Genomic DNA, 19,731 nt, shown 5'->3' with positions numbered 1-19,731 from the left:
TTTTTCCAGTAAGCTTTTATTATCTTGTTCATTTCACAGATTCCTAATTCAGATTTCAAATAGCCCATCAGAACAAGAAGGAAGCAATTAACAATACTAAAGATTGGGATAGTAATCAGCTATCGTCATTACCGCAGACACATTCTTTTATTCTACCACATTTCCATATCAGCTTTCAAACCCCCATGATTCTAAGGAAAACTTATAGAAGAATTAGGCCAGTATAACAAGAATTAGGTCGGTATAACAAGAAACGAGCAATATGAACCAACATATCAAATGCATGAGCCTTCTAGTCGAAGTCGTTCTCCCACTAGGTAATCACACAGATGCACAAACTTAACCATCTGAACGGTCTTTACATTGTATTTAGATAGCATAGCCAACTGCGAAAGTTATCCTAAAACCATGGAACAAATTTAAAAGGAAATAGTCCATTCATATATCACAATACCTTTATACAGCTTCAATTAGAATACTACTATCAAACTGCTAAATTCCCATGCAAAATGGCAAATATAGGGGAAAAACTTTGCATTTGGATTTTCATCACTATTTTTACCCCATATCATGTGGTCTATTTCTTACAACCTCAACAGCAGCAGAAGGTTCTGCTTAGTGCAAACTACCTTTGTTCAAATGCATTTGTCGCCATAATCAAAAATAATAATAACCACAAATTGTGGGCCTCCACATTTTTCCACAATTTGTTGTTAACATTCCTGCTCACCCAATCCCATAGCCTTTAGTAGATTTTTATACACATTCAAACTTCTGATCATACCTGGCAGAGAACTTCTAATCAAAAGATGGTCCACATAAGAAGGCTACCATGGTTGCATATTACCAAAGATAACCCACCATGTCATAAAAAATAGCAAATTAAGACAGATTTTAGCAAAAGTGAGATTTGAAATGAGATTTACTCATCAAGTTTCAAATCCATGAAATGAAAAGCTAAATAAGTAGAAAGTCATCTCCAACCTATCTTCTTAGATACAAGTTTTGAAAGGTCGACTATAGTTTTAGCAGTTTTGGCAGTTTGGATGGTTTTAAAGGTTTAACTCCAAGTTTTGGTATTTCAATCAAAAAAATTAAGAAAAATATAAAAATGGAAAAAATAGGAAAAATTACAAAAATGAAAAGAGAAATATTACAACATTTTAGAGCATTTGGTATTATATAGGTTCATTACTAGTGTAGTTTTGGCAATTCATTGCTAAGTTAATGTTACGATAGAAATTAAATTTACTGGTATTTGATGTTGGGAGTTATGCATAACTCCTTGAGCTTCAATTTTTACAAATTCATTATATTTCATTTTTAATAGAACTCTCAAATATATTGAATTTGGGCTTTTATAGTATTTTTGTTGCTAAGTAATTGTTCAATCAAATGCATGCAGTCATAAGCTATTATGCTTATTTTATATAAAAATATTTATTTTATGAAATGACTTGTAATTAGTTCTTCATGTTAGTCTTTATAAGATTGATAAGAGTTCTTTTCTGGATGGCCAGCTTGTCAAGTGTTAAACTTATCAGCCATCTGCTCTTTCAACTCAAGGAAAAGAAACAAAAAGCACCAAAATCGATCTTCTGTCTTATATAGCTGATGTACTTAAATAAATAAATGAATTAAAAATTTATGTAAATACTAACATTAAACCTAAAAAGGTTATGTATGGCTAGTTTTGGTCGGTTTTACTGAAAACTAAACCAATTCTAGTTAGTTTCAGCAAAAACTAATCAAAGCCGTCGAAATTGACTAAAACTCATAACTTGAGGTCAGCATAGGTTCAGTCTCAACTGAAAAGGATCAATTGGGACCAAGATTTGAAACTTTGCTTAGATATAGTATGTAAGATTAATTCCCTTGGTTATATCAAGCTATCTCCAATTAAACGGTGATGGTGATAAAGCCATGCAAATTGAAGGAAGGAAACATTGTATCTTCACCATAAACATCATGAATTTATTTGAACTACAAGTGAGCAAAAATGCAAGGTTAAGTTGATAGTACATCTCTATGTACAAAATCATGTTTGTATATGTATTTTCGTGGGCTCATAAAAATTTTGGTTATCCAAGTGCCTTTGAAAGTGGAATATCATACCACTTGATATAAAACGACTATTGGAAAATGCAATCATAGTCTTTGTCTTGCTAACTGTTGTTAAATCTAAGGACGTATGAAATAAACAGTATAGAATAAAACCACACATGCACTTCAATATGCAGAACTAAATCATTTGGTTGACAAGGAACATTGTTGGAACATTGTTGGAATGGACCTATAAATACATCAATATATATTAGCCATCTGGATACTAAAAAATTCATTTTTAGCAGAAAATCATTGAGGAAATTCAAAGCCATGTTGTACAGGTCAATGCTTTGTCTAGAGCAGAAAGATATCTTCTAAACAATGAAACTATATGAAGAGTAATGGCAAATAAGTTCTCAGTAGCCAAGATCTTATTTGCCCAATGCAGGTGCAGGTGCATGAGTGGATTCAGTGTAAGCATAACAAAGATGATCTCTAAAAATTAATTTAAAATATAAAGGGCATGGAAAAAGTTTCTTGAGAGATTCAGAAGTGACTATCGCACAACAAGTACAAGTTTCTTGCTAATAAAGACACTATGTGTTAGTTAAATTCCCTTCCCTCCTTCAAAATTCCACAATGTGCTCACAAACCCTCTTAATTACACTACAACCATGATACTATTAATTTTGTCATATGAAAAACAAGTTCAACTTTATTCAGACCAATCTATATAAATACATATTCTCATTTATGACTTCATACACTTTTGGGACTCTTTTTCCTTTAGGCAAAAAAAAAAAACTCTTACGAATTGATTGACATCCAAATTTTCAATCACAGTTTTTAAGTAGAGAATGGCACTTGCACTTGGCGGTGCTCAGGGCATCATAAGTTGATTAAGAGTCAGTACGTGACCTCATTTAAATTAAAAGGGCAGGACTGAACTACAGAAACCTTTCTTTAGGCAAGCTATCACAGCAATTTCCACAAGCAAACAACAAAGGTTAAAAAAGGGAAAAGACAACAACAACAACAACAACGTAGCTCTTCACTTGACAAGTTAAATGGGAGAGGGAGAGCCTCCACTCCACTTTGACAAGACTTGAGAAAAGAAAAAAATCTTGTAGACCTTCCCTTCCACTTTGAAGGGATGCAAAAAAAATAAAAACAAAAAAAATATAAAGAAAGCTTCTCTCAGCCAAAATGCAACAGCGTATTCGAGACTAGGGTAGTTAGATGTCTAAACCAAAAAAATGTTTTCGCTCGTAATTTGGATTTAATTTTCTTCATTTTTTCAATAATTTATATTATAGATTTTATGTTGTTAACACCAAACTTGGACTTCACAAGTTAATATTTGGTAGGACCAAAGTTTGCCATCCCAATATCACACCCTACACTAGTACTTAAGGATTTAAGTCCCAATGAGATATCCCGCAGGATATCAGGACGGGATACCATCCCACGTGTTGGGGTAGGACCGAACTACCATCATCTCAGCATCCCAATCAACACATCTTAAGACATCCCTTGTCCAAGCATAGAGACGAGATGGGATTGCGGCACATCTCATTCTATGAGAAAACTAAGACAGCTCCATCCGACGGAATTTAAAATCTTACCAATGCCATCCTATTACCGTATCAGTACACCTAGTATGGTATCCAAATTGATATACCAAGTGCCGATATGCCTCCCACACCGCATGTCGGTTCAGTATTGGTATTGACCAATACAACAAACCTTGGGTAGGACATTGAAAGTATTCTAGCATTTGGTTATAAGAAATTCAACAGATATGTTATTTTTAAGATTTGAGAGAATTTTTTTGGTTTTCAAGTGATTTGTGAAGGGAAGAAGGGTAGGGCCTCTTGGAGTGGATCGGGCCTTCTAAGTAGAGAATTCACAAGATTTGAACTTATGTTATTTTTAAGATTTGAGAGAATTTTTTTGGTTTTCAAGTGATTTGTGAAGGGAAGAAGAGTAGGGCCTCTTGGAGTGGATCGGGCCTTCTATGTAAAGAATTCACAAGATTTGAACTTAGTTTAGTTATTATCCTCCAATCAATTTTATATATATCTTCTTTGTGGAAAAATGTCATGGATGTCTTATGAACCTTTTAAATTTAAAGTGGGCATTCCTCCAAGAAATAGATCAATTCACTTGGTTATTATTTTTTTAGATTGTTGTTAATCAATGAAAAAATAAGTACACCCAAATGACGTTAAAGAAGCATATTGACAGTTACATTTCATTTTTCTGTAACATAATAATATAGCCCCAAAAAATTTGAAACACAAGCTCAAAGATCCCAAGTAACACAATGTGCTTATATTATGTCTAATTATCTAAAATGTTTTCCTTGTAGTCTTTAGATATCTATATTTTCTGTATCTTCCAGCACTTCTAACTTTTTTACAAAATTTCTTAGTTAGTCTTGGCCCAAAGCTACAAACTTAAACCAAAACTACAGAAACTACCAAAATTGAAACATAATTAGCCTGATCAGAACAAAAATCAGAACTGGCTCCTTAAATTAATATGTGTTGATATTAGAAATTACAATCATCTTAGGATGGCATTCATAAGGCAAAAGGCAAACTTGTACATAATTCTCATACAATTTTTGTTTTTAAAAAAAAATATTAGATTGATACTAGAATTGTAATGCTCTAGCTTACTATGGATGGTGGTAAAATTCAAAGGTGATTGTGGTCTTACTGTTCTAAAATATATATATATATATATATATATATATATATATATATATTAGATTGATGCTAGATTTATAATGCTCTAGCTCGCTCTGGATGGTGGTAAAATTCAAAGCTGATTGTCATCTCACTGTTCTTGTAATATTTCTAGAAACTAACATTATTAAACAAGGGATGCAGTGGAGTATGAGTTATGAAAGTGTTGGAGATTTCAAATAATTGTTGGGTGCAGATAATTCTTGAAGGAATAAAATCCTGGAACCGGAAAAAAAGTGATCATGCTCTTGCAGCTCTTCTATATATGAGTGTTTGCATTGTGTGCATGAGGAACACAGGAGTTTGTATTGTAAATTTGTTACAGTGTGTGTTGGTTTCAGACAATTGTTGGATGCTAATCATTTGCCACAGTTCCATTCTCATCACTAGATTGAGGAAAGTGATGTAAATAGATTGAACCCTCCTTACGTAGGTCATATACTAAGCGAGATCACCTTAACGAGCAGAGGTGCCTGTGAATAAAGATATATCATACAATATCTATAGATGCTTCCAAAATTTGGAGATTTTATAAGAATTAGATCTTTATTTGCAGTATCTTTTTATTATTCATTATCCTCGCTACCCAAAAAAAAAAAAAGGAGGACAGAAAGGGGAGGAGGGATGAAAGGGCAATTTAGAAGGATCAAGGCAAATTGACATCTTAACAAGTCAATTCAACTATTTTGCAAAGTTTGAGGTGATAATTTTTCCATCAAAACCTATGGGTTCTGAGTGTAAGTATGTTCATACTACAATATATGTTACGCCGAGCTAATTTAGTTTGAGTTATGGTAAGTCCAAAATAGTTTAAAAAATCAATAGTCTTTGTTGGTGCAAAAATCCGCCTGCGTCGGAGAAGCTGGAGTCGAGGGAATCGCGGTCGCCGTCGGGACCTGCAAAAGAAGTCTAAACCGGAGTTGGGGTTGCTCCGGCAAGACCCTCCGACGCTCAAATCAGTTCTTTGCCTCAACAAGAATGGAGTGCTCGAACGAAAATTTTAGCAGAATTTTTGGGATAGAAATTAGAGCTCAGAGAATAACATATCTGGGGTCCCCCTTTTATAGGCGGAGGGAGCAACAGACTGATAGCGACGTTTGTAACCGTCCGACAGTGGGCCGTTCGGAGCCAGGAGGAGTTTGTTATGAAGAGTAGTGGAGTGGAATCGTGGCCATCACCGTGACCTGCCACGTGGAGTCTGAAGCGACGTCCGTTGTCGCGACTTGCCAAAGGGTGAAAGAGCCGCACGGTATCCGTCGCAGGAAGTGGAGCAGAGTTGTGGCCATTATTGTGGCCTACCAGGGAGTGATGGAGCCGCGTGGAATCCGTCGCAGGAAGTGGAGCAGAGTCGTGGCCGTTACTGTGGCCTGCTAGGGAGTGATGGAGCCGCGCGGAATCCGTCGCAGGAAGTGGAGCAGAGTCGTGGCCATTATTGTGGCCTGCCAGGGGGTCCAGGCCTGTCGGCCGAAGTTCGGTTGAGGTGCCTGACGGAGAGAGGTAACTATCCATCTGAGAGGAGCTCGGATGTTGCAAATCCTGTTGGGTGCCTTGGGCATCAAGGCTGCAGACGAGGACCACTTGCCGTAGGAGCTCGGTCAGAGGCTTTCCGCAGATGCAGTCCGGTTTCGCGCAGACTTCGGCAGAGGATCGACTGGCGGTGGATGTCGGATGGCGCTGGAGAGGTTCATCCGCCGGAGGGGTCCAGCTGCTGGATTCCGTGAGCCCGGCATTTGCCCGCTTATAGAAGTTCGGTCGGAGTCCGATCTCCGTAGAAGCCCGGATGGAGATCATTTGTTGAGGAATCCCGACCAAGGCCTGTCTGCAACAGAAATCCGAAAGGAATTCGTCCATAATAGAAGCTCGGGTGAAGGCTTACGGTGGGAATCCGGCACAGACCGCTCGTGGTAGAAATTTGAAGTAGATCGTTTGTAGCAGAAACTCGGAGTAGGTCGCTTGCAGTAGAAGCTCGGAGTCTGGCCCTTGTAGGAGTTCGGGGTGAGGTCTACCTGCAACAGGAGTTCAGGGCGGAAGTTCGGCTCCCGTGGGAGCCCGGACGAAGTCTTCCTGCAGTTGAAGGAGTTCAGGGCGGAAGTTCGGCTCCCGTGGGAGCCCGGACGAAGTCTTCCTGCAGTTGAAGTCGGGGACGAAGTCCGGCTCCCATAGGAGTCCGGATGAAGTCTTTCTGCAGCTGGAGTCGGGGACGAAGTCCGGCTCCCGTAGGAGTCCGGATGAAGTCTACCTGCAGTTGAAGTCGGGGACGAAGTCCGGCTCCCGTAGGAGTCCGGATGAAGTCTGAAGTCCGGCTCCCGTAGGAGTCCGGATGAAGTTTTCCTACTGTTGAAATCGGGGACGAAGTCCGGCTCCCGTAGGAGTCCGGATGAAGTCTACCTGCAGTCGGAGTCGGGGGCGAAGTCCGGCTCCCGTAGGAGTCCGGATGAAGTCTTCCTGCAGTCGGAGTCGGGGGCGAAGTCCGGCTCCCGTAGGAGTCCGGATGAAGTCTACCTGCAGTTGAAGTTGGGGACGAAGTCCGGCTCCCATAGGAGTCCGGATGAAGTCTTCCTGCAGTCGGAGTCGGGGGCGAAGTCCGGCTCCCGTAGGAGTCCGGATGAAGTCTTCCTGCAGTCGGAGTCGGGGACGAACTCCGGCTCCCGTAGGAGCCCGGATAAAGTCTTCCTGCAGTCGGAGTCGGGGATGAAGTCCGGCTCCCGTAGGAGTCCAGATGAAGTCGACCTGCAGTTGAAGTCGGGGACGAAGTCCGACTCCCGTAGGAGTCCAGATGAAGTCTTCCTGCAGTTGAAGTCGGGGACGAAGTCTGGCTCCCGTAGGAGTCCGGATGAAGTCTACCTGCAGTTGAAGTTGGGGACGAAGTCCGACTCCCGTAGGAGTCCAGATGAAGTCTTCCTGCAGTCGGAGTCGGGGGCGAAGTCCGACTCCCGTAGGAGTCCAGATGAAATCTACCTGCAGTTGAAGTTGGGAATGAAGTCCGGCTGCCGTAGGAGTCCGGATGAAGTCTTCCTGCAGTCGGAGTCAGAGGCGAAGTCCGACTCCCGTAGGAGTCCGGATGAAGTCTTCCTGCAGCCGGAGTCGGGGACGAAGTCCGGCTCCCGTAGGAGCCCGGATGAAGTCTTCCTGCAGTTGAAGTCGGGGACGAAGTCCGGCTCCCGTAGGAGTCCGGATGAAGTCTACCTGCAGTTGAAGTCGGGAACGAAGTCCGGCTCCCGTAAGAGTCCAGATGAAGTCTTCCTGCAGTTGAAGTCGGGGACAAAGTCCGGCTCCCGTAGGAGTCCGGATGAAGTCTAGCAGGTGGTCGACCACCGCCGAAACTTGGGTGGAGTCCGCTCGTCGTGGAGAATCCGACCTACACTGGTGGGGCTTTATCCGTCGGCAGAGCTTGGGAACGTTGCGGAGGCTCGGCCGCCGGAGAGGTTCGGAAAGATGTCGTCGAAGGTCGGACGTCGGTAGAATCCCTGGAGGATCACTCCTGTCACGAACTTCGGCTGGGGGGTATTTTATACCTAACACTAGTCCCCCTACTTCCGAATTCGAGTTTCGAATGAAGTACAGAGAAATTTTCACAGCCGAAGTTGTCCCCTTGGATCCCGTGCACGATCGTCCTCAGATATTCTGGCATTTAATGCGCGCGTGCTGGAGTCTTTTCAAATCGGGGCGATTCGAAGGGACCTTTCGGAATTCTCGCTGGAGCATTGGCCCAAGTACGGCGTAGTAATGGCTTTGTCAGCTGTCAGCCGCTTTTAACCGCCTGCTGTGGCGAGTGGGACACGTGGCGAACATGGGTCGGCCTGGGGAGATCCGCGATCATTATAGCGTCGGATCCCAGGGTCTATTTAAACTCGCCTTTCCGCCTTCAGGAGTCTCATTCTGTCTGAAAGTTCTGTCGGTGTCTGTCTTCTCCCCGAGAGCTCTGACCCTCCTTGGCGTCCACCTTGGCCCTAAGCGTTCTTCGAGTCATCCCTGTCCTTGCACCTCTGCATCCTTCGGAGCGACTTAGGTTAGTCCCGAAACTTTCATTTCTTTTCTTGCCATCTAGATACCCTTTCTCCTCCATTTTCCTTCCACCGCATTCCCCTGGTTTGGTCCCCCGCGAACCTTTCGCCTCTTATTTCGCCTGATTTCTCCGGGATTTTTAGGGTCCTTGTTTGAAATGTCTTCTGGCACCTCCGCCTCCAGTGATTCCAAGAGTTCATCCGCCTCAGCCCCCCAGAACCCTCGTACTGTAGACGAACCCTCATCTAGGGCTGGGCCTCGTCCGATTTTTGCGCCGGACGCCATTCCTTGTTCTCTGACTCCGGATGAACTTTTATTGATAAGGGTTCAGTATGGAGTTCCTCCAGAGTATGATCTAGAGCTTTCTGGTCCCGCCGACCGGGCTAGCACCCCCCCACCTGGCCGTTTCTGTCTGTATCAGGAGGCCTTCCGTGCTGGGCTCCGTTTTCCGCTTCCGCCCTTCGTCATCGCTCTTTTTTGTTTTTTAGACATTTCTTTAGCTTCAGTCGTGCCGAATTCCTTTATGTTTCTGATAGGGTTCCTCTCCCTTTGCCACGTAGTCGAAGTTCAGCCATCTCTTTCTTTGTTTAGGTATTTTTACACCTTTAAGCGCCACCCCTCGGCAAAGGACTGGTGGTATTTCTCCCTCCAGTTTGGCAAGAAGGGGTTGCTGAAAGGTGCTCCCTCTTCAATCCATAACTGGAAGGAAAAGTACCTCTTCATCCAATACCCGACCTTGAGGTTGGGATTGCCCCCTTGGGGCTCCCTGAGGGACTCTGTCCGTCGGGCTCCCAGCCTGGGGGAGGACGACCTTCAGGCCGCCCGGAAGCTTCTTAGTTATTCAACTCCTTCCCTTCCCAACCTTCTGAAGGAGCAGTTTTTGTTCAACATCGACTTGAGCCCCCTGGATCCTGCGAGTATCCCATCTTTCCTTTCCTCTTCTTTTCTCCTGCTCTGCTTCTCTCTTTTTTTTTTTGCGTGTTACTTCTTCCTTTTTCACCCCATCACTGATCTCTTTCTCTCTCTCTTCCTTCTTTTTTTTTTTTTTTTTTTGCAATGAGACGCGCCTTGACGCTTTTGTCTCCCGATGGCAGTGTCCTGCCGAAGTGCTTCCCTTGCCACAGGGAATTCCGCTGAAGTCCACGATCCAACGTCTGAAGAAGGAAGTTTATCATTTAACAAAAAAGTCGAAGGAGATGGATGGCGAACTTCGCAGGTTGAGGAAGAGTCACTCTGAGGCCACCGCGGAGGCCACCTACTTTCGGAACCTCCACGTGAAGGGGATCATGGAGTACAGCCGGAGGAAAGCGAACTTCGAGAAGGAACTCGAGAAATATAAGAAGCGCGCCAGCGACCGATCTTGGGCCCAAGCTGCCAAGATCAGCTCTCTCAAAGTTGAGCTGTCGGCTGCGCAGGAGAGGATTAGCCAGTTGGAAGGAAGCTCGTCCCGACTTTCGACTCGGGCCGACTGCGACCGAGAATGGTCGAAGAAGCTCTCCGACCTTCAGCAACAGCTCCAGGATGCCGAGGCGAGCTATAACGCGTACCGGACCAGCTGGTGCAAGCAGGTGGACGACTATAGGGGGAAGCTCAGGATGGCGACCGACGAGGTTGCCCGCCTTCAAAGGCAGCTAGCCGAAGGAGCTCAGTTTGCTCTTGTTCGGGATCCCGACGAACTCCAATCCCTGAGAAGAATCGTAGAAGAGCTATCTGTCGCCCTTGGGGAGGGGAAAGCCGAACTGCAGCAATTGAAGATCCAGCTGGCATACGAGCAGCAGGCAGTCAAGGACGCGGAGGCGGAATCCGAGGTCCTGAGAAAAAGACGCCGAGAGGCGGAGAACGAAAGCCAGTGGCTTCATCGGAGATATATGGAGATGCTAATGAGAGAGAAGGAATTGAAAGAAGAAGTCGAGAGCTTAAGGCACTCCCTGATGAGGATTGAAGCCGAAAGTTCGAAGTCGGAGGAAGCCGGGCCCCCTTAGGGCTCTTTTTGTCTTTCGTCCTTCTAGGTGTCTTCTTTTATCACTTGTCTGTTTGTTGTCGTTGTTGTTGTTGTTTTTTTTTTTTCGGGCCTTCCAGGCTCTGTAACGCACACTTTGCTAATGAAATGAAAAGATCTTTGTTACCTTACCCGTACGTCGTGTTGAATTGTCATGCGCCGGACTTCTTTCATTTTTATCCCGTGTGATGTCGATGTTGTTCGAAGGTTCCTTGTTCATCTTTGTATTAGGTCGTCATTACCGAGTTTCTTGCATTTTTTATTGGTTCGGCGTCGACACCGCTTGGAGGTTCCTAGCCATCGTCGTGTTGATTTGCCTTTTTGTTCGTGACCGTAGATCTTACTTTCTCTTCCTCCTTCTTCATGGAGACGAGGTCCTTTGTGCTTTTAATGTAGTTTGGCCTCCATTTTTCGTTGGGGTAGCCCGCCGCTGTTCCTTCACATTTTCCTCCTTCTTTTAGGCAAGAGTTCTCCCTAGCTTTTTACGGAGTCGCGGTAGCGTAGAAGGGCCACCGAGAAGGTTTTCTTCTTTCTTGTCGGGTCTCGAATGGCCGGACCTTAATTGATGTCAGGACGAGGTTCTTCTCCTATTTCTGATGTAATCGGTTTCAGCTCAGGTTAGGACGAGGTTCTCCTTCTGTTCCTAACAGGACTGCGGGGGCACATATGGGCGCTGTGTGGCCTCTCCCCCCATCCGGTCTACAAGTAATCGGGCCTTCGACCTTGCTCATGTTAGGGCGAGGTTCTCCTCCTATCCCTAACATGGCTGTGGAGGCGCATATGGGTGCTGTATGGCCTCTCCCCCCATCCGGTCTACAAGTAACCGGACCTTCGACCTTGCTCATGTTAGGATGAGGTTCTCCTCCTGTCCCTAACATGGCTGTGGGGGCGCATATGGGCGCTGTGTGGCCTCTCCCCCCATCCGGTCTAAAAATAACCGGGCCTTCGACCTTGCTCATGTTAGGGCGAGGTTCTCCTCCTGTCCCTAACATGACTGTGGGGGCGCATATGGGCGCTGTGTGACCTCTCCCCCCATCCGGTCTAAAAATAACCGGACCTTCAACCTTGCTCATGTTAGGGCGAGGTTCTCCTCCTGTCCCTAACATGGCTGTGGGGGTGCATACGGGCGCTGTGTGGCCTCTCCCGCCATCCGGTCTAAAAATAACCGGACTTTCAATTTTGCCCACATTAGGGTTTGTTTTCATTGTCCGAAGGGGTCGTCCCCTGTCGTTACAAGTCTATGCCAAAAAGGAAAAGATGTGTAAGTCTGAAAGGAATCTTGATTTAAAGCGGGATCGTTCGCAATACATTTACAAGTTTTTCAAATCCCAGGGCTGTAGAAGGTCTGCTTCCTGTCAAGATCCTCCAGAGATGGAGTTGATGATTCCAATTGGAGGCCGATCTCCGGACTGCTCTTCCCTCCTCGACGGTTCAGGCTGCGGCAGGGCTCTTGGTCGATCCTCTCTACCCTCAAGCCGACGTCGAATGAACCTGTCGAGCCGACCTCGTCTAATGAGCTCCTCGATCTCGTCTCGGAGCTGAATGCATTCCTCCGTGTCGTGGCCGTGGTCACGATGGTAGAGGCAGAACTTATTAGGATTGCGCTTCCCGGGGTGCGTGCGCATCCTTTCTGGCCTTGGGAGCTGCTCTCTGACTTCCATCAGCACCTGGATTTTCGATGCATTGAGGGGGGCATAGCTGCGAAATCTCCCTGGGGGAGACCCCCGGCGGACCCGGCGCACCGGGCTTCTCTGTCTGCGTGCTCGAGGAGGAATCTGGGCGCGCTTGTGCCCGAGGAAAGTTCGAGAACGCGGCCGAGCTTCTCTCGCCCCTTTCTCGACTGCGGGCTTACTCGAGTCTCCCGCCTGCCGCTCTCTCGCGGTCTCCTCGTCCTTCATCTTGAAGGCTTCTTCTGTTCGGGCGTACCCCTCGACCCGAGCCAACAAATCAACAAAATCCCTGGGGTACTTCTTTTCTAGGGAGAATAGAAGGTCATTCTTCTGAAGGCCGCCTTTCAGAGCGGCCATCGTGATCGATTGGTCCAAGTTCCGGACCTCCAACGCGGCGATATTGAAACGGTTGACGTAAGCCCGAATGGACTCCCCCTCCCTCTGCTTAATATTGATGAGGGACTCCGAATCCTTCTGGGGATGCCGGCTGCTAACAAAATGAGCCACAAACTGGTGGCTCATCTGATCAAAGGAAAAGATGGTACCCGACTTCAGCGTCGAGTACCAGTTTCTCGCCGCTCCCTTCAAGATGGATGGAAAAGCTCGGCACAGGATGACGTCGGGCGCGTCATGAAGCAACATCATTGTCCGGAAGGCCTCCAGGTGGTCAACTGGGTCCGAAGTCCCGTCGTAGCTTTCAAACTGAGGGAGCTTGAAGTTCGGCGGGATCGGTTCCTGCCCGATCATTTGAGAAAAGGGAGGGTCAGTACAAATTCCTCACCATAAGCGGGGGGAGCGTGGTGGAGTTCTTCGATCTGCCAATTCATCTCTTGGAGCCTCCGGTCCAGAAAATCCTCTCGACTACGGGTCTCGAGGGTCTTCTGGCAGAATGGAGGTAGAGATCTTCCAGGGGTGGAATCGTGATCTGACTGAGGGCTCTCCACCCTCGAATTCGTCTTTCCAGGAAAGACGGGGCGGCTGGCCCAAGTGGCCCGTCCTACCACCGGATTTTGGAGTTCTGGCGACGCTCTCTCCAGTCGCACTGATGCCTGCGGCTGCTGCTGCTGTATGGCCTGCACAGCTTCAGTGAGGCCTCTGACCTGCTGAACCAGTAGGTCGAATTGCTCAGCGCCAACCGCCGTTGCCGGAGGAGGAGGAGGCTGGAAAACTGGAGGTGAGGCCGAAGCCTGAGATCTGACCGCGAAGGCCGTGGATCGCCGTGTGGATGCTTTGCGGGGAGGCATCGGGCGAAGACCTAATGGGGGAAGGAGGAGAGGACGTCGGAAAAAATGACCGGAGGCGGTCCCATTGAGCGCTCCTTTAAAAACAAGGGTACTGCGAAGACACAGGACCCCTTCCTCTAGCGCCAATCCTGTTGGTGCAAAAATCCGCCTGCGTCGGAGAAGCTGGAGTCGAGGGAGTTGCGGTCGCCGCCGGGACCTGCAAAAGAAGTCTAAACCAGAGTTGGGGTTGCTCCGGCAAGACCCTCCGACCTCAAGTCAGTTCTCTGCCTCAACAAGAATGGAGTGCTCGAATGAAAATTTTAGCAGAGTTTTTGGGATAGAAATTAGAGCTTAGAGAATAACGTATCTGGAGTCCCCCTTTTGTAGGCGGAGGGTGCAACAGACTGATAGCGACGTTTGTAACCATCCGGTAGTCGGTCATTCGAAGCCAGGAAGAGTTTGTTACGAAGAGTAGTGGAGTGGAATCGTGGCCATCACCATGACCTGCCACATGGAGTCTGAAGCGGCGTCAGTTGTCGCGACTTGCCAAAGGGTGGAGGAGCCGCGCGGTATCCGTCGCAGGAAGTGGAGCAGAGTTGTGGCCATTATTGTGGCCTGCCAGGGAGTGATGGAGCCGCACGGAATCCATCGCAGGAACTGGAGCAGAGTCGTGGCCGTTACTGTGGCCTGCTGGGGAGTGATGGAGCCGCACGGAATCCGTCGCAGGAAGTGGAGCAGAGTCGTAGCCATTATTGTGGTCTGCCAGGGGGTCCAGGCCTGTCGGCCGAAGTTCGGTTGAGGTGCCTGGCGGAAAGAGGTAGCTATCCATCTGAGAGGAGCTTGGATGTTGGAAATCCTATTGGGTGCCTTGGGCGTCAAGGCTGCAGGCGAGGACCACTTGCCGTAGGAGCTCAGTCAGAGGCTTTCCGCAGACGCAGTCTGGTTTCGCGCAGACTTCGACAGAAGGTCGACCGGCGGTGGATGTCGGATGGCGTTGGAGAGGTTCATCCGCCGGAGGGGTCCAGCTGCTGGATTCCGTGAGCCAGGCATTTGCCCGCTTATAGAAGTTCGATCGGAGTCCGATCTCCGTAGAAGCCCGGATGGAGATCATTTGTTGAGGAATCCCGGCCAAGGCCTGTCTGCAATAGAAATCCGAAAGGAATTCGTCCATAATGGAAGCTCGGATGAAGGCTTACGGTGGGAATCCAGCACGGACCGCTCGTGGTAGAAATTTGAAGTAGATCATTTGTAGCGAAAACTCGGAGTGGGTCGCTTGCAGTAGAAGCTCGGAGTCCGGCCCTTGTAGGAGTTCGGGGTGAGGTCTACCTGCAACAGGAGTTCAGGGCGGAAGTCCGGCTCCCGTGGGAGCCTGGACGAAGTCTTCCTGCAGTTGAAGTCGGGGACGAAGTCCGGCTCCCGTAGGAGTCCGGATGAAGTCCACCTGCAGTTGAAGTCGGGGACGAAGTCCGGCTCCCATAGGAGTCCGGATGAAGTCTTCCTGCAGTCAGAGTCGGGGACGAAGTCCGGCTCCCGTAGGAGTCCGGATGAAGTCTACCTGCAGTTGAAGTCGGGGACGAAGTCCGGGTCCCGTAGGAGTCCGGATGAAGTCTTCCTGCTGTTGAAGTCGGGGACGAAGTCCGGCTCCCGTAGGAATCCGGATGAAGTCTTCCTGCTGTTGAAGTCGGAGACGAAGTCCGGCTCCCGTAGGAGTCCGGATGAAGTCTTCCTGCTGTTGAAGTCGGGGACGAAGTCCGGCTCCCGTAGGAGTCCGGATGAAGTCTACCTGCTGTTGAAGTCGGGGACAAAGTCCGGCTCCCGTAGGAGTCCGGATGAAGTCTTCCTGCTGTCGGAGTCGGGGACGAAGTCCGGCTCCCGTAGGAGTCCGGATGAAGTCTTCCTGCAGTCGGAGTCGGGGGCGAAGTCCGGCTCCCATAGGAGTCCGGATGAAGTCTACCTGCAGTCGGAGTCGGGGACGAAGTCCGGCTCCCATAGGAGTCCGGATGAAGTCTTCCTGCAGTCGGAGTCGGGGGCGAAGTCCGGCTCCCGTAGGAATCCGGATGAAGTCTTCCTGCAGTCGGAGTCGGGGACGAAGTCCGGCTCCCGTAGGAGCCCGGATGAAGTCTTCCTGCAGTCGGAGTCGGGGACGAAGTCCGGCTCCCGTAGGAGTCCGGATGAAGTCTACCTGCAGTTGAAGTCGGGGACGAAGTCCGGCTCCCGTAGGAGTCCGGATGAAGTCTTCTTGCAGTTGAAGTCGGAGACGAAGTCCGGCTCCCGTAGGAGTCCGGATGAAGTCTACCTGCAGTTGAAGTCAGGGACGAAGTCCGGCTCCAGTAGGAGTCCGGATGAAATCTTCCTGCAGTCGGAGTCGGGGGCGAAGTCCGGCTCCCGTAGGAGTCCGGATGAAGTCTACCTGCAGTGAAAGTTGGGGACGAAGTCCGGCTCCCGTAGGCGTCCGGATGAAGTCTTCCTACAGTCGGAGTCGGAGGCGAAGTCCGACTCCCGTAGGAGTCCGGATGAAGTCTTCCCGCAGCCGGAGTCGGGGACGAAGTCCGGCTCCCGTAGGAGCCCGGATAAAGTCTTCCTGCAATTGAAGTCGGGGACGATGTCCGGCTCCTGTAGGAGTCCGGATGAAGTCTACCTGCAGTTGATGTCGGAGACGAAGTCCGGCTCCCGTAGGAGTCCGGATGAAGTCTTCCTGCAGTTGAAGTCGGGGACGAAGTCCGGCTCCTGTAGGAGTCCGGATGAAGTCTAGCAGGTGGTCGACCACTGTCGAAATTTGAGTGGAGTCCGTCCGTCGTGGAGAATCCGGCCTACACTGGTGAGGGTTTATCCGTCGGCAGAGCTTGGAAACGTTGCGAAGGCTTGACCACCGGAGAGGTTCAGAAAGATATCGTCGAAGGTTGGACGTCGGTAGAATCCCTGGAGGATCACCCCTGTCACGAACTTCAGCTGGGGGGTATTTTATACCCAGCAGTCTTTGAATTCAATCCACCATTAGGATAGTCTATCATCTCCTTGTAAATCACCAAACCTTCGAAAAAAAGGGACAACATCGATCTGATGACCAAAAAGTAAATTCTTTCTAGCAATATGGCCATCGTTATGTTCTGTTTTAGATCAAAGAGTAAACACATAGAGTTAACAAGTCACAATACAGCTGCACAGTGACATACCTCAGGACCATTGAAGACTGAAGGCTCGTTCATGTCATTCCATATGTACAACGAGGGAGTTGAACCCACATAACTCTGGAAGGAGAACTTCTCAGCCCACCATTCCCGTATTTCTGGATTCAAAACATCCGGATACGATGAGGAACCCGGCCAGCACCAGCCATCAAAATCCTTCCCCATGGCATCCTTCACATAATAACCCTTCTCGCTCGCCTCCTTGTATATGTAGAAGGAATCATCCCGCTTGATGTGAGGGTCGACAATTGTCACCATGTGCCTCCCCTTCGCTGCCAGCTTCCCCTGCATCTCCTTGGGGTTGGGGAACAGCACCCGATCCCATGTGAAGTACCGCTTCCCATCAGTGTGCTCGATGTCAAGCCACAGCACATCATATGGTATATCATGCTCATCGAACGCAGCATCCACGGCCGCGACATCCTCCTCGTCTCGGTAGTTCCACCGACACTGATGGTAAGCCACAGCGAACTCCTGCGGCATCGCAGGGGTCCCGGTGATGCCGATGTACTGCCGCAGAACGTCCTTAGGATCGGGCCCGACAAAGAAGAAGGCATCCACGACCCCTGCCTCGCTCATCCACAAAGTGTCGATCCTCCCCTTTGCCGGCGAGGCCGAGTCGTCCCAACCGGGAGCAAGGACGTCGATTTGCATCTCGGCGGCATTGAGCCAGAAAAAGCCGGAGGAGGATCGGGCGCCGTGGGAGAGCATGAATGGGATGGAGCCATAGAGCCCAAAGGGGGAATCGGCGAGGTACTCGAAGACATCAAGATTGAAGAGACGATAAGGCTCGGAGTGCTCGACGTCAGGGCCGCTGGTGGGGCGGAGAGCGAGCGACGACGAGGCGTGCTCGGGGATGCCGTAGACAAAGTCAGCGCCATGGAAGGAGACGTCGAAGCTGATGGACTGGGGTCCATGGGGCCGGGTGTCGGTGTGGCCCCGGAACCGCTCCTCCCAGTCCTCGCCATCGTTCTTCTTGACCATCAGCTGCTCGAAGTCGAAGAGGCCAAGGGAGTTAAGGGAGAGGACCGGCTCGGCCGAGCCCTTCCGGCGGACCTGGATCTCGAAAGGGTCGTGGATGAGGACGGCCTCGAATCCGTCGGCGAGGTAGAAGGAGGAGGAGGACCCTGCGGCGGGAGAGGAGAGGCGGGGGAGCCAGAGGCGGTGATCGTCGAGGTCGGGGAGCAGCACGTCCGGGACCTGGAATCGGCGGCGGGGGGCAGAGGGGTCCTCGTCGATCTGGAGGCGGAGGACGCCGCCCTGGTAGACGGAGAGGCGAAGGAGGAGGATGCGGGAGGGGTCGCGGTCGGCCTCGGGGTCATCTCCGGCGGTGTTCTGACGGAGGGGTTGGGAGGGGAGGAGGCGAGCAGACACGGCTCCGTCGGAGAGGGAGACGTCGGCGGCGGACAGGGAGGGGATGGAGTGAGGCTTGCGGCCGCGGGCGCGCTTGCAGAAGGGGCTCTGGTCGCAGTTCCGGAACTCGTCCTTCTTCCAGGCGGAGGCGGTAGAGAGGAGGAGGAAGAGGACGGCGACGCGTAGGAGGATCGGCGGAGATCGATCGGCTGGCGAAGGCATGGCGATGGTCGCGGTGGCGGAAGTGGCTGGGTTAGTGGAAGATGGATATGTGGGTTTTAGTCAATGGCACACGGCTCGGATCCGGTCCAAGTCAGACGATAAAATCCTATTGGTAGCCCAAAATTCTAAATTGTTTGTACATTAAAAATCTTATAATTTTTTCAGTCTTTAGGCAGTTTTAAAAAATAAAAATATATACCTTTATATCAAAAACTTTAGGTTAAATTTGATAGCCGGCAATCTAACCGGATTGCTGGCAATTTAATGTGATTATCTAAATTATCATATTTGATATACTTTTTAGATTAATAATTTAAATTTTTTGACAATTAAGATTACCTTCCATAAGATAATCTAGATTACCAAAAAAGGGATAGATATCCAAATTACCACTACTTTGGTAATCTTATAATTTTTTTTGGACAAAAATACTCTCAAAAAATCTGGCTGATTTTCTTCCTCGCGATGGGCAGTGGAAAGAGGAGAGGCCAAAATCGATGCTTTTCTCTACAAAATCCGGCCAACAGTGGTCAGAAACTAGCTGATCGGTGGGCCGTCGTCGTCTCCTTGATGGCAGCCACCGGCAATCAAGGAGAACCGCCAGTCTATTGAGTTTCGATGGTCTCCATTATATTTTATTTATTTATTTATTTTTATTTGGATGATCGAGAGATCGGAGAGCCGTATTCGACACCACCGTCGATCCTATTCATGATGCTTTCTAGTTGGACGGTCGCCTACGGTGGCAGCAAAGGAGGAGGAGAAGGGCACGGTGATGAGAACCACCGGCCCTTCCTTCTCGATTTTTTTTTTTTTTTGATGATGGGAGAAAAGAAAAAAAATGGGCTCGATGAGGATTAAACGCCATCGGTCGCCATCGATGGCGCCATGCCGGATGAATGTGCGTGGAAGGAGGCGGCCAGCCATTCAGAAAGAAAGGGAGCATGGCAGAGAAGAATCGGCCCTCTTTCTCCTCCTTTTTTTTTTGTTTGGGATCAAGATGGGGAGCACGATGGAATCATCGGCCCCTCACCGCAAGCTTGTGCCGGTGGCCATTGGAGCATGGTCCAATGGCGACAGGAAGAAGAAGAAGAAGAGGGACGGCTCTGTCCCTCCTCTTCTTCTTCTTTTTCTTTTTCTGATAAATTATAATATATAATATTATATTTTATATTTTATAATATAAATAATATATAATAATGAAAATATTATAATATATAATATATTTTTATCTTTTTATTCTAAAAAATTAAAAATTTTGTGCATGGAGTA

At 48.4% G+C, this 19,731-nt stretch overlaps 1 protein-coding gene across 1 annotated transcript in view; it reads right to left on the bottom strand.

The window, feature by feature from the left end:
• LOC105034860 (probable glucan 1,3-alpha-glucosidase) overlaps positions 1 to 18,531 on the bottom strand; it is a 36,603-nt gene extending 18,072 nt beyond the window's left edge. The window contains exon 1 of the mRNA XM_010910175.3: positions 16,870 to 18,531. Coding sequence (XP_010908477.1) covers positions 16,870 to 18,459 — 1,590 coding nt within the window. The 5' untranslated portion in view covers positions 18,460 to 18,531. The remainder of the gene's footprint in view (positions 1 to 16,869) is intronic.
• Between the last annotated feature and the right edge of the window lie 1,200 nt (positions 18,532 to 19,731).

The sequence above is a fragment of the Elaeis guineensis genome, chromosome 15 (assembly GCF_000442705.2).
Source record: "Elaeis guineensis isolate ETL-2024a chromosome 15, EG11, whole genome shotgun sequence".
NCBI lineage: Eukaryota > Viridiplantae > Streptophyta > Magnoliopsida > Arecales > Arecaceae > Elaeis > Elaeis guineensis.
Note: the sequence above shows the minus strand (reverse complement) of the source record. Positions and strands in the feature narration are given on the sequence as shown.